This window comes from Gopherus flavomarginatus, chromosome 16, assembly GCF_025201925.1.
Source record: "Gopherus flavomarginatus isolate rGopFla2 chromosome 16, rGopFla2.mat.asm, whole genome shotgun sequence".
Taxonomy (NCBI): Eukaryota; Metazoa; Chordata; order Testudines; family Testudinidae; genus Gopherus; species Gopherus flavomarginatus.
Genome location: NC_066632.1, coordinates 20,832,077 through 20,844,702, shown reverse-complemented (window position 1 = coordinate 20,844,702; position 12,626 = coordinate 20,832,077). Strand labels below are relative to the sequence as shown.

The window sequence follows — 12,626 nt, the reverse complement described above, 5'->3', positions numbered from 1 at the left end:
TGCAGTGGTACCTGGCTTTCACATATAAGGCATGACATACATGCGATGCAGTCTGATGCACTCATTCGTCAAACTAAATAGTAGCTGAGAAATACATTTTCCTGGATTAAATGGAATATGAAACCATTGTCTGTACTTTTGATTATAAGGGTGGTTTTTTTTGCAATTACACAATGTAACACTCAATCGTTTTACATTTATCAACACGTTGGGGTTTCCCCAGCACTGAGGATGTTTATTCATAAGTGCATTTAATTAGCAAACATTTGACGTAATATTACATTGAAAATTGGATTATATCCATGCATTACTCATCATTACATAGCATGTGAAGGTGCTGAAGCTAACTTTAGCAGCAACATTGTTACTTGGCAATTTAAGACAAAGAGAAGTTCAATTTCTGCGGAGAGGTTTCGATTCTGGCTTCTTTTGTTGGGGTGCGGGCCCTCAATAAATCTGGTAAGGAAAAAAATACATTAACCACATATTAGAAATAGTAGTTCAGGCATAATAACCATCTATTTCAGTTGCACTATGAATTCAAATGAATATAAACAAACGCTTAGCAATGTTAGAAAGAACTTCAGACCTTGGTAGAAAAAAGGAATAAATTATATAGTGAAATAGATTAATTTATCTTCTCTCTCTCCCCCCCCCACCTCACCCCCGCCATCTCCCAGTTTCCTGTTTATGAGATATGTGTTTTGACAGTTTCCAGAATTCTGTCTTTTTTTTTTCTGGAAATGCGTGTAGTGATTACAGAATGGCGGTTGTAAACCTGAGAAAACTGTGCTCCTATGTTACCTTAGAACTATTATTTTTCAGTTTTGGAACTAAAGGTTAAATGTTTGCACATGAAACTTTTTGTGTGTGGTGAGGATGAGGCGTCAGGCAGGATCTTTCTTTCTTTCTTTCTTTCTTTCTTTTAAAATAACAATACATTTAAACTTATTTCCATCAGCCATGCAACAAAATTAATAAAATGGCTAGTACATAGCAATGAGTCTTCTAATTACACCAAACTTGGAATGTACTTTGTGGTAAATATAGTCTTTATAACCTGTCTTTAGAGATATTAGACATACTTGCATATAGGACTGAAGAAATTGGGTTTATGTAATAATAATAATAATAATAATAATAATAATAATAATAATAATTATTATTATTATTATTATTATTATTATTATTATTATTATTATTATTATTATTATTATTAATATAAAGTCTTCTAGGAAAGAGGTGAAAATGAAAAAAGAGAGAGCTCTGTTATTGCTAATTATTGCTCTGTGAGTCTTTGTCAAGAAGTTGCCTTGAAGTGGCAAATAAACCTGCCAAATAGCCTGCCTCTTTCAAAACTATCTGTCTGCGACATTGAAATAAAGTTTAAACAGTCCATCAAGCGCTGAATAGAAAGTATGCAGTAGAAGGATAGATTTCCTCTTCTATTTTAATCAGAAGCGACCAGACTCTTCGTCCTAGGGTTTAATTACTGCAATATAACTAAGGAAAGAAGCGACTCAAAACAATGCAAAACATTTCATGTTGGGAAATAGTGGCCCATGACGCATATGTGCCAAGTAATCCTCAAACAGATTTTGTTTTTTCTTTCTTTTTTAGAAGAGCTATTTGCAGTAAAAGCAATATTTGACTAGGAAGGCTCGTGCTATAAAAAAAGGGATAAAAAATAATTAGAAGGCAAGAACTCACGTGCGCAATACATGTCAAGTTAAAAAAAGCCAGAGATAACATATATGAGGTGAGATCAGCTAAAATCGGGAAGATATTTAATGACATCACGTGTTTACATCTCCCAACTACAAAATATTCAGCTCAGATATAAATACACACCACCACGCTCTTTATATAGTTTATATTATATATGTGTAAGTGTGTATATATGCGTACTGATACATTCATATTCTACATGTATATATAGGTGTGTACGTGTAGAAAGAATTTCCAGATTGACTATACACATTCGTTTTATATAATGTATATATAGTATATATAATGCATATACGTACACATATACACATATATAATTAATATATATTCAAAATATAAACTCTTTGTACCCTCTCTCTCTCTCTCTCTCTCTCTCACACACACACACACAGACACACACACGTGGAATTCTAATATGTGTGTTGAAAATATAAACACTTTCTCTCTTCTCCCACGTACAGAATGCTAAAACTTATATTCATACTGCACAGGCGCATCAAGTAAACACTTCTGACCCAGGCTAACTTTCGGTGCATGTTAAAAGCACCCAAACACAACCTGTATTTATGAATAAGCACATTTCTACATCCAGGCAATGCACTGGCTAACAGAGTGTGATTGCTTTTGACTACAATTGCATTATCAGCCTCAACTGGTCATTCTGACTGTACCAAACAACAAACTCATTTCCTCTTAAAACAAACAAACAGACGTCTGAATTTGCATTCAGAATAGGAACCGGACAGTAGCATTTTATTAAGGCTATAGGGTGTTGGGGGGGGAGGAGGACGGGACGATTTGGGTTTGTTTCCTTTCAGTAATTAGTGGGGATAGAAAACACATGTGTTGGGATGCATTTTTGAAGCCTTTTTCTAAATCAGTTCATCAATTCGTTAATTACAGCTGGGAGAGAAAAAAAAATCTCCCGATACATATTTTTTTCTTTCCCCCCCCCCTGTAAACATCAGAGTGGGGAAAGGGGTGTGTGTCTGTGTGCGTGGGGGGAGATATGGCTTATGAGAAGTGGATGTTATTTCAGATTTCTGTGGGCTTTTTATTTTCTGGGAACAAAGAGCAACTGCTATTAAAGAACTACTCGAGGAGTTGTGCATATTTCCACTGCTGTGTAGCAGTTTTAATAAAACATCTGTTCTTGCTTCTGCTGATGAGTTTACATAATTGTTTGCAGACCAATTTAACCAGAAATAGCCCTAGATATTTCCCTGTACATGTTTTCATGGGGGAAAATAATAAATACCTTTTGCTAGTGACATACCTTGATGAAATACTTTCGAGAAATCCCAACACAGGTTAAAATATAAATTGAATACAAATCTAGTGCATTCAAAATGCTAGACAGAGGAGTGCAATCAGTAGAACGTAATCTAATGATGCCTCGTTTACATTTGCAGGAGTTTTTCTCCCAAGAAATCTGATTTTCAGGAGGGAGAGCATTCTATTTTAAGTTTCTTTATGGCAGCTGTTTACTGTTCACTATAAATCGACCAGACTTTTAAGCATTGCCCTCTGTTTAGAGAAGTAATAAAGCACTTAACTTTCTCCACTCCTAGTCGCACGGTTATCACACAGGTCTTTAGTACAAGAGCCCCGGAGCACCTATACAAAAATTAATCCCTCCAAACCAAGACTTTCCTTCAAAACTTTAACAAGACTGCTCTTATTATAAATGCATCTTTTTAGGTGAAAGAAGCCACATGAATCACACCCCTATAGGATCATATCTGTATATCTTCCAAGAATTCCTGCTACTTTCAATTTGCACTCCAAGTACCTTTGGACCATAAGTAATACATAAGGTAAGGCAACATATCAAGAGGAGGCAAAAGATCTCCATTCATGCATGCCTGCATTCATTCAGTTTATTGTACATTGCCCCAGTTTCATATCTGGAAGCAATGCAATGGTTGGTTTCCAAAGTAACCATGGTTTCAAAGGAGATTGTTCTTATAGGACATATACATACATACATCTATTCACAGTTATAATCTATCTAACATATATGTATCTGCAGACACATGCATCTGCATGTGTATGTGGCTGGGTGTGCAATGTGTCAACGCCAGGGGGATAGCATATGTAGCGTTTTTGTTCCGTTTCGTTTTGTTTCCATAAATCCCCACGTATGATGGCTGGGGAAGAGGGAGAAGGGGAGACAAGAAACCAACCTAAATTTCGGTTTTTTTTGGAAAATACCAGTAAATCTTCACATTGGGCATAATTCGTATATCTGTACCAGGCTGGTCACAAGTTAAGCATTGTAGAGTGGAAGCCCAACTATGGTCAGCAACAAGGCACATGTGCTAAATAACCTGGTGTATACTTGCAGCTGTCTTCTTTTTTGGTTAGAAACTTTATTTTATTTTCCTAGTGACACTCAAGGGAAGCCTTAATGTTATAGAAGATGAATACACGAGCTTTTTTTTTTTTTCCAGTTGTAGTCTCGTTTATGGCTTTATTGCCCACCATTGATTACTTTGCTTTGTTACACAGAGGAAAAAGATAATAAAATCCTTTGGCATCCGGGTTCCTGTTATAGCTAGGGGGGGAAATATAGCTTTCCCCCTCTTCCTTGTCAACTAAAACCTTTTAGGGGAGACATAGCTAAAAAGGAATTCAGTATATTGAGTAATAGCAAGAAAACACCTTCAGATGTTCGAATTTTTACCCTGCAACTTTCAGTTTGCGTCTCACCAGACCACTCTACACAAATCCTAAATTTAAAATAAAATGTGTACGTGAAGAAAAAGGCCAAGGGTTTCCTGGCATAATTGAATTTTTAAATAGCCAGCCACGAGAATGATGAATATACCTTGCAATATTTACAGATCAGCAGGTATGTTTTACATTTAAGGAGCAATTTATGGGACTGGATTGAAATTAAAATTAGATTAGCTGCCTTCATTTCAATTAGTCCTAGGTGCAATTCACCAAGAGAAGAGATAATATAATCCTGTTTAATCTAACTAAATATTTGCAAAGGAAGTTTCCTAAATCTGTTGTAAATATCTGAAACCATAAATTTCTGTAAACGTAAACACGAGGTGTTGTCCTCAACCAATACCTCAAAATGTACTTAAATTGCAAATAGGAAAAGTGTGAGTTTTGTTGTGGTTCCTGTTGAAAATGTAAATATATTCTAACAGTACAAACCATTGAAATTTGCAAGGGAAATATTCAGGACAGGAATGTCAAACTGCACTAAAAGAGAACATCTAACTTCCAGACTAACGTGAATTCGGAATGTTGTCTTTTTTTACTGCAACTTCCTTCCAAATCCATAGTTCAGGAATGCTCTAAAAGCCACATTATCAGTTGAGCAGTCGCCATGTTTTTTTCTTTTTGCTCCCTTTATGTGACATTTTCTCATAAAGAACACAACCACTTGATTCCATAATATTGACCAATGCTCCATGAGAAAACGAAGAAAGATGGATAATTTATGAATTAATATTCTGTGGGCACTTGAGAGGTATTACTTTGAATGCTGGGCTATTTTGTTATCAGATATCAGGAAACCATAAAAAATTCTGTGCTTCAAAAGCTCAGTGTTAAAAAAAAAATAAAAGAGAGCGAGCGAGAGAGAGAAAGTTAGATTTGGTTATGAAATTTCAAATTTAATTCAGATGTGTTTTTTCCCTGAGTACTCCCCTTCAAAATCTCCCCTCACACACTTAATATTTTCTCTCCTTCTTCTAAGCCATCTTATATTTAGAATTTTCAAGACTTACTTTCAATGCATACTTAGTTTCAACTGGGGAATCAACACAAGCAAAAGCAATTTTTCCCTTTCTTGACATCTAGCTTTCTATTGGCTCAAATCAGGTCAGCTGACTTTGTCATTTTGTCTGTCCTGGAGTAGAGCCTTCCCTATAACAATCTAGTTCAGACTACAAACTGGAGACAGAAATAAATATTAAAGAAATCATACACCCAGGTATAGAGGAAGATATGAATTCCTATTTTACAAACCCATCGTTATCTTGCCATCTAACCAGTGGCCAAGATGTGCTACCCAATGTAGCTCTCAATTCAACGGCTTATGACCCCGTCAGGCATTTTTCTACCTATGGAGCAGCCGTTGCTCAAAACCGGATTTACTCTTCTCCTTTTTATTCACCGCAAGATAATGTTGTGTTTAGTTCCAGCCGAGGACCATATGACTATGGATCTAATGCTTTTTACCAAGAAAAAGACATGCTTTCTAGCTGCAGGCAAAATTCTATGGGACACAATACACAGACTTCAATTGCACAGGATTTTACCAGTGACCAAAACAGGAACACTTCGCAAGAACAAAAAACTAGCATTCAAATATATCCATGGATGCAGCGCATGAACTCCCACAGTGGTAAGTTTTACAGCTTGGAGATATAAATTAAATAAACTGAACCATCTTTACGACCATCTCCCTAGCAGAACAGCCTCCGCTACTTTTTATGGCCCCATAAAAACAATAATATAGCTCCTTCACAGTTGCCGCTACAGGCCTTTTATTTGTTAAGTTGTTGCAGGCAAATATGGCTTGTTATGCTCTTTCTAATTAAAAGACTTCGAGAGTGTAAAATATCTATAATAAAGTGCAGTGAGCTCTGCTTTGGAGTTAAGCACAAAATATTACTTGGGTAAGATAAGTTTTAATGATAGGTGAGTAAGTCCATTGTTTGTTGGGACGGGAGGATATGTAAAAAGAATCCCTCCTTGTGACAGATTTCTCCATGGGAATTTATGAAATTTGTGTTGCTAAGAGGAAGAGTCTATTTCTAGTAATTAAGGCAACACCTAGTTTTCTTTTCTCCCTCTCTGTCTCTCTCTCTTTAGTTTTTTTGGGGGAAATAATTAAAGCAAGACTCTCCAAAGCTTTGCAAGGAGTAGCATGCCTAGATTAGAAACCATTTGTGCTGCAGGGGCTGAGTGTGATAACTTGAATCTGGGTAAACAGGAGCTAAGAACTGGGGAGGAGGGGGGGGGGTTGACAATAGGGATGTAGGATGGAGGGGAGGGGGTTGAAGGGGAATCGATTTTGTGATTGCAGTGATCAAAATAGATATGTCTTCGCTAAGGTATATATGTATCACTAATTAGTTTTAGTTTGTCTTGTTTCTGAATCCCTAGGAGTAGGCTATGGAGCGGATCGTAGAAGGGGTCGCCAGATCTATTCCCGCTACCAGACCCTGGAACTGGAAAAGGAGTTCCACTTCAACCGCTACTTGACAAGGCGGAGGAGGATTGAGATCGCCAATGCACTTTGCCTAACGGAGCGTCAGATCAAAATCTGGTTCCAGAACAGGAGGATGAAATGGAAAAAAGAAAGTAACTTGAGTTCCACTCTGTCTGGGGGAGGCGGCGCAGGCGCTGGGGCAGCTGCAGATAGCTTGGGTGCAAAGGAAGAGAAGCGAGAAGAGACAGAGGAGGAAAAGCAAAAGGAGTGAAAATTGACGGCTCAGCCCCTCATGCCCCCCCCCACACACTCCCCACCCTCACCCCTATCCACATACACGCTATATTTATCACTGGCACAAGTTATATGTTTGGCTACATTAAAAAAAATTAAGAGCCAAATGTGGACATGAAAGACAGACCTTCCCCCTCCACTCACCCTCCACTCCCCAATATTCAGTTCATAACTTGCTCCACAATCCCTTCTAGGTTTTGACTATAAACCCTCACTTAGCCCCCATCTTGCCTATTTATCTAACTTTGAACGCAGTTTTCTTCCTAAAAAGAAATTGGCTTGCAGGAGGCAGATCACCCTGTAGTGTTGCCTAGTTGTGTTGGGATGATCCTTGTAAGATGGACTCTGTGCAGTTATCTTATTATTATTATCATCCAGAAAACGAGTTTCCCACCATGTTGAAAATAATTCCCTGAAATCTCTTTCCACCTAAATATAGCATTTTCAAGAGTAACCTAATTGTATTTAAACAATACCTGGGCTCATCATTGCAAACTGTGACAGTTTATGTGTGAATATTTTTAGCTGTATTTGTGGTATTTGTATTTATATTTATGTTTAGCACTGTAATGTTCAACAGTATAAAGTGAATGGAGGTCTATAGCAGTAGGAAAAAAAATATCTTGTGTTACACCCTCTCATGTATAAAGATCATGTCCAGAGGACTATTGTTGAGTATTTAATAAAACTGAATATTATTTTTAAAGTTTACAGACTGGCCTCTGAGATTCAGTTGGAACCCCTCATGTTGATAACAGCCTGTTAGAAAGTTCACTTATTTTCTGTGTGTTTTTCCCAACAATCAAATTCCTTTATCCTTCCCTACACATACACACACACACTCACACCCCTCCTCCATACTTCTCTCATTCAAAATTATTCCAGAAGAGGAACTCTGCATTTTGTTTTCTCTCCTTTATTTAGTCTTGTTACTGTATTGTTAAAGGGCATTACAAATCTGTGCCATACCTCTCGCTTCCTGATTAAAAAAAATGAATGTCCAAAGTTCAAATAGTATTTTTATTGCCGTCCTCATCAGGCAATTCACAGGTCACAGAATGTTTGTTGTTGTTATTCAATAAATAAACAAACACCTGCATTTGAAATTGCTGATGAACACCCAGCTTTAAGCAATCACACACTTTCCCAGACTTACTTAGACCATTTTTATAGAAAAGCTGGCACTCAGGAGAGGGTAACTGACAGTATCATACCATTAAACAAACAATGCTAATATTACACTACGGTGTATTGCAGACTTATATAATACATTACGAAGGCTTTAACACTACTTATATTTTATATCCTCTGTCGTATACTCAGTACAAAGGCATTTACCAGTGGTACGAACATTCTGTATCTAACTCATATGGTGGTACGTTAGGGGCATATCTTTCCTGGAAGCCCCACCACACTCTTAGAGTTTGTCTTAAACAACCAGGATTCGGTTGAATTCGGTTGAAATCAAAAGATAAGGGCCGTTTTACAATCCCATAATTTGCTTATTTTCCACCTCCGCTTGTATACGTTACTTAAAACGGCATAAGAAGGGAGAGCAAAATATGCGTTTACCAAACAATAGTCTGGCTACACAGTCAAGAAAACAGGACGGTTAAAAAGAAATAAAACAAACTGTTGTTTCCCTGGTCTGCATTTTAATAGAAAAATTAGAAGTGTATATATATGAACCGTCATAACATTTAAAGCAACAAACCTTGAAATAGATTTTAATGGTTGTCGTTGTGTGTATATTACAACACGCAAGTATCCTAGTCTTAAGGCAGTCTAGCAAAAGGAATCATATTTTAATGCAATCACTTAACTAAATACCCTTGAAAGGAGATTTGCTTTTCAGTAAGCATCAAGCATAGGTCTCCCTACTTCTTCAAGCTGTAAACTGCAGTGGTAAAGGTAATAGAAATTGTAAACTTTCGGTCATTACTGTAGATACATGACAGAAACAACCCATGCTTAACACTTCAGAGCTTTCTTTTTCACATATAAAGAAGATAAGGCATTGTACGTGTTTATTTCATTCACCTAAGCCATGAAATATTTATGGGAGGGAACTTTACGGGATTCACTGACACTGAACACGTACACTGACATTAACACATCACAACGCACACAGAGAGATACACAGAGCTAGAGTGAGTATAATATATATGATGTATGTATATATAATATGCAGCTCTACACAGCAAATGTGAATATATATATATTCAAATCTGCTGTGTAGAGCTGCATATTACAGGAGATTTAGATGATAAATCATATGTGCATTCATATGTACAATGTATACATATATGCAATATATACAATATATGTATACAGTATATATTATATATGTAATGTATTGTGTGTAATATATATATATTACACACAATACAATGTAATGCATTGTGTGTAATATATATATATTACACACAATACATTACATATATTATATAATATATATGTATGTGTGTATATATGTATGAACTAATTGATATATTATTCTACCAAAATAAAATATAGCGGCTAACAGTTCACACTAACGCGTTTTGTGAATTAGAAATCCTAAAGCGTTTCGGTTTACAGTAAATACACAAACATATCTATAATAATACAGACGTGCATACACACACATATGAACCCCCTTCCCACCCAAACACAGCTATATGCGTGTGTTTCTCTAAAGATGCATATAAACCACACGTTGCTATTATAGCCACATAATATATGTGCACAAAGAAAATAGAGAACATATTATGGCATGTATCTAAAGATATTTCGCACCACTGGCATAAACCCACACAAAAGCAAGAAAATATGTCCACGTCCGTCTCTGAATCTCTGTCAACATATAATTAGCCAAATCTTCCATTTCTTAAAAGGCAAAATATTTTCATATGTTGGCCACCCTACACCCAAGCTCAATGTACACACTGAGGGGGCATGGGAAGTCGTATTTTATGAAGCGTTGTACCACAAGCCTAGCACCAGGTGACGCTACAGTCTCGTTGTCTTGGTTTTTACTTGGGGCCTTTAGTTTGCTTTGCCAACATATCAGATACGTTTCACAGGCTTCCATCAATAACCTCCTGGGGTCATCAAGCCAAATTTATGACTGGCCAACACAGTCACGTGATTCTATTTAAACATGCCATATTTGGGCAGCGCACATAGAATAAAGAAAGAAGAATCTCCACCTATAAATTCTGCACTTTAGAGAACAAAAAACCCCCTGAACTTCAAAGGGCCACAAATCAAGCCTAATCAAAAGGGTGCAAAAAATCCGACATGAGTTCTTACGTAGCCAATTCGTTCTATAAGCAAAGTCAAAATGCTCCTGCCTATACCATGCAAAGTTATGGGAATTATGGATCTGTGTCTGAGGTTCAGTCATCCAGGTATTGCTACAGTGGGCTGGATCTAAGCATCACATTCCCATCCTCTGGTTCTTCCAACTCTCTGAACGGTTTGGACATGTCTTCAAGCCCTAGAACTAACCCCGACCGACCTTCCTGTACAGTCATGGGTTCTTCAGGGCACTCTCTAGCCAGAGACGACCAGACTCCTCTAAACCCAGGAATTTACAGTCAGAAGGCTGGTAACACGGCGTTGGAGGACAGATCTAAGAGCACTGGCGAGATCAAAGCGGAGCCGGTGCAAACTACACAACAAGGAACGCAACAACTGCAGCAGCAGCAACCACCACAAATATATCCGTGGATGACCAAACTACACATGAGCCATGGTAAACTTTCACTTCTTGATTTTGTTTCACAGGATTTGCCTTGGTTTTATAGGCCATACGGGGCAAATAATAAAAAAAACCTAAGGTCGTAAATTTTACGACTAAGGCATCAATTGCTCGTAAAACTGTCCACTAAAAGGCTTAGAGGCTATATACGCCCAAATTTATGACAGCATAATTGGATCATAGAAACAAAACGTGTATAAAAGGCAATATTCCAATTTTTTGGAGGGGGTTTTAAAAATACACACGTTCTTTTAGGCTTCTCTTTAAAAAATATTAAATAAAAAAAACATATAAAAAGTCATCCCGTCTATATAGACCTGCTTTTTCTCCTTCCACCCTCTCGAGGAGAGAAATCCAGCCCATGAAAATATATTCCCCTCTTTTGCACACTTTCTTAATGTTTAACAGGGAACAGGTTCTCTTCTGGGCAGTCTGCATACGTTTGATCTTTAAAGAAAACCCAAACAATCTGAAGGTGTTTATAACACCTTTAATCTGAAGGTGTTTATAACAAGAGAAGCTACATGGTGACCCTGGCCAAACCTTGATGTCCTAGGCAGATATAATTGTCCTGGGGATAACCAAGGGGACTTATTTATATTCTGTTGTGTTATTATTTATTTTTGAAACATAATTGTTTTGGCTTTTCATGTGGTGTCTTTTATTTTCCAGAAACAGATGGCAAACGTTCCAGAACTAGCTATACTCGCTACCAAACTCTGGAACTAGAAAAAGAATTTCATTTCAACAGATACCTCACACGCCGGAGGCGCATTGAAATTGCCAACAACCTGTGCTTAAACGAAAGGCAAATCAAAATCTGGTTTCAGAACCGGAGAATGAAGTGGAAGAAAGATTCCAAATTGAAAAGCAAAGATTCTCTCTAAGGAGCAGGATGACTCTCTAAAGAGAGAGTCAGCAAATATTTACATGAGTTTTGTTGTAATCTACCTTCGGAAAACTTTTCTTTTTAGGGTGGGGAGGGGGTCGTATAGCTGAATGGACTGTGTTACATACCCTCACAACTCCATCAGACAAAGGAGTTATCTTATTAGTATGCAAAAACCTTCTCTTCGCTTCATGCAGAATTTAGTGTATAGTTCTCTAGATTGTTACTCAATGTTCTAACCTGTACGTTCTGGGGGGCGGGAGGGGCTTTAGTAATAATGTTGCTCAAAAACAATCCGCAGAACTAATGGGTTATATTTTATCAGTGCTATGATAATAATAGCAACAACAACAATAATAAGCTGCCTAAGGGAGAAAAAAACCGCAAAGTAAGTTGTCTAAAGTCACAGAATCTTCCTTAACTGTCTGCTTAACCTTAATAGGAGAAGGAAAAAATGCTGATATATTTTACTGTATGTAAATTAACCTCTGTATCCTGGAGTTCTACGTAAAAGACCTGACATCTCCACTTTTACTTTCGGAAGTCTAAAAGAGAAATGTTTACCTTGTCCGTGGATTGGGTATATCCACAGCTTGTTTCCTAGATGCACTTGTCCTCAAAAATGGCAAAAACTCTGAGACGAGTTGTTTTTGTTTGTTGGTTTGTTTTGTTCGGACTTAGAATTCATTATTTTTTATTATTTGCATATGAAAAGAAAGGACTGGAGTATGAAATAATCGGCCTGAGCAATCATCCGAAATATCTGTGCAGAAGAGTAAAGCATGTGGGGG

The 12,626-nt window shown here is 37.2% G+C and overlaps 2 protein-coding genes and 1 long non-coding RNA gene across 4 annotated transcripts in view; all 3 read left to right on the top strand.

Moving 5' to 3' along the window:
• The window catches only part of LOC127035766 (uncharacterized), a 68,266-nt gene that overhangs the window by 5,553 nt on the left and 50,087 nt on the right, over positions 1–12,626 (top strand). The window lies entirely within an intron of this gene.
• HOXC6 (homeobox C6) lies at positions 5,632–7,856 on the top strand. 2 transcript variants are annotated; one of them, XM_050925992.1, is made up of 2 exons: positions 5,632–6,097; positions 6,862–7,856. In XM_050925992.1, exons 1-2 carry the CDS (start codon positions 5,698–5,700, stop codon positions 7,176–7,178), a joined length of 717 nt encoding a protein of 238 aa, XP_050781949.1. In that variant the 5' UTR covers positions 5,632–5,697; the 3' UTR covers positions 7,179–7,856. The 2 variants fall into 2 exon arrangements, with proteins under 2 accessions (XP_050781949.1, XP_050781948.1); XM_050925991.1 differs by having other exon boundaries at positions 6,838–7,856.
• On the top strand, positions 10,417–12,597 carry HOXC5 (homeobox C5). Its single transcript, XM_050925997.1, has 2 exons — positions 10,417–10,940; positions 11,619–12,597. The coding sequence occupies exons 1-2, from the start codon at positions 10,484–10,486 to the stop codon at positions 11,831–11,833; spliced, it is 672 nt and encodes a 223-aa protein (XP_050781954.1). The 5' UTR covers positions 10,417–10,483; the 3' UTR covers positions 11,834–12,597.

Coding starts and splice junctions, on each gene's coding strand:
- HOXC6 (XM_050925991.1), top strand. CDS start 5,698: ATGAATTCCTATTTTACAAACCCATCGTTATCTTGCCATCTAACCAGT. Junction 6,098..6,837: donor GCGCATGAACTCCCACAGTG/GTAAGTTTTACA, acceptor AATTAGTTTTAG/TTTGTCTTGTTTCTGAATCC.
- HOXC5 (XM_050925997.1), top strand. CDS start 10,484: ATGAGTTCTTACGTAGCCAATTCGTTCTATAAGCAAAGTCAAAATGCT. Junction 10,941..11,618: donor CAAACTACACATGAGCCATG/GTAAACTTTCAC, acceptor TTTATTTTCCAG/AAACAGATGGCAAACGTTCC.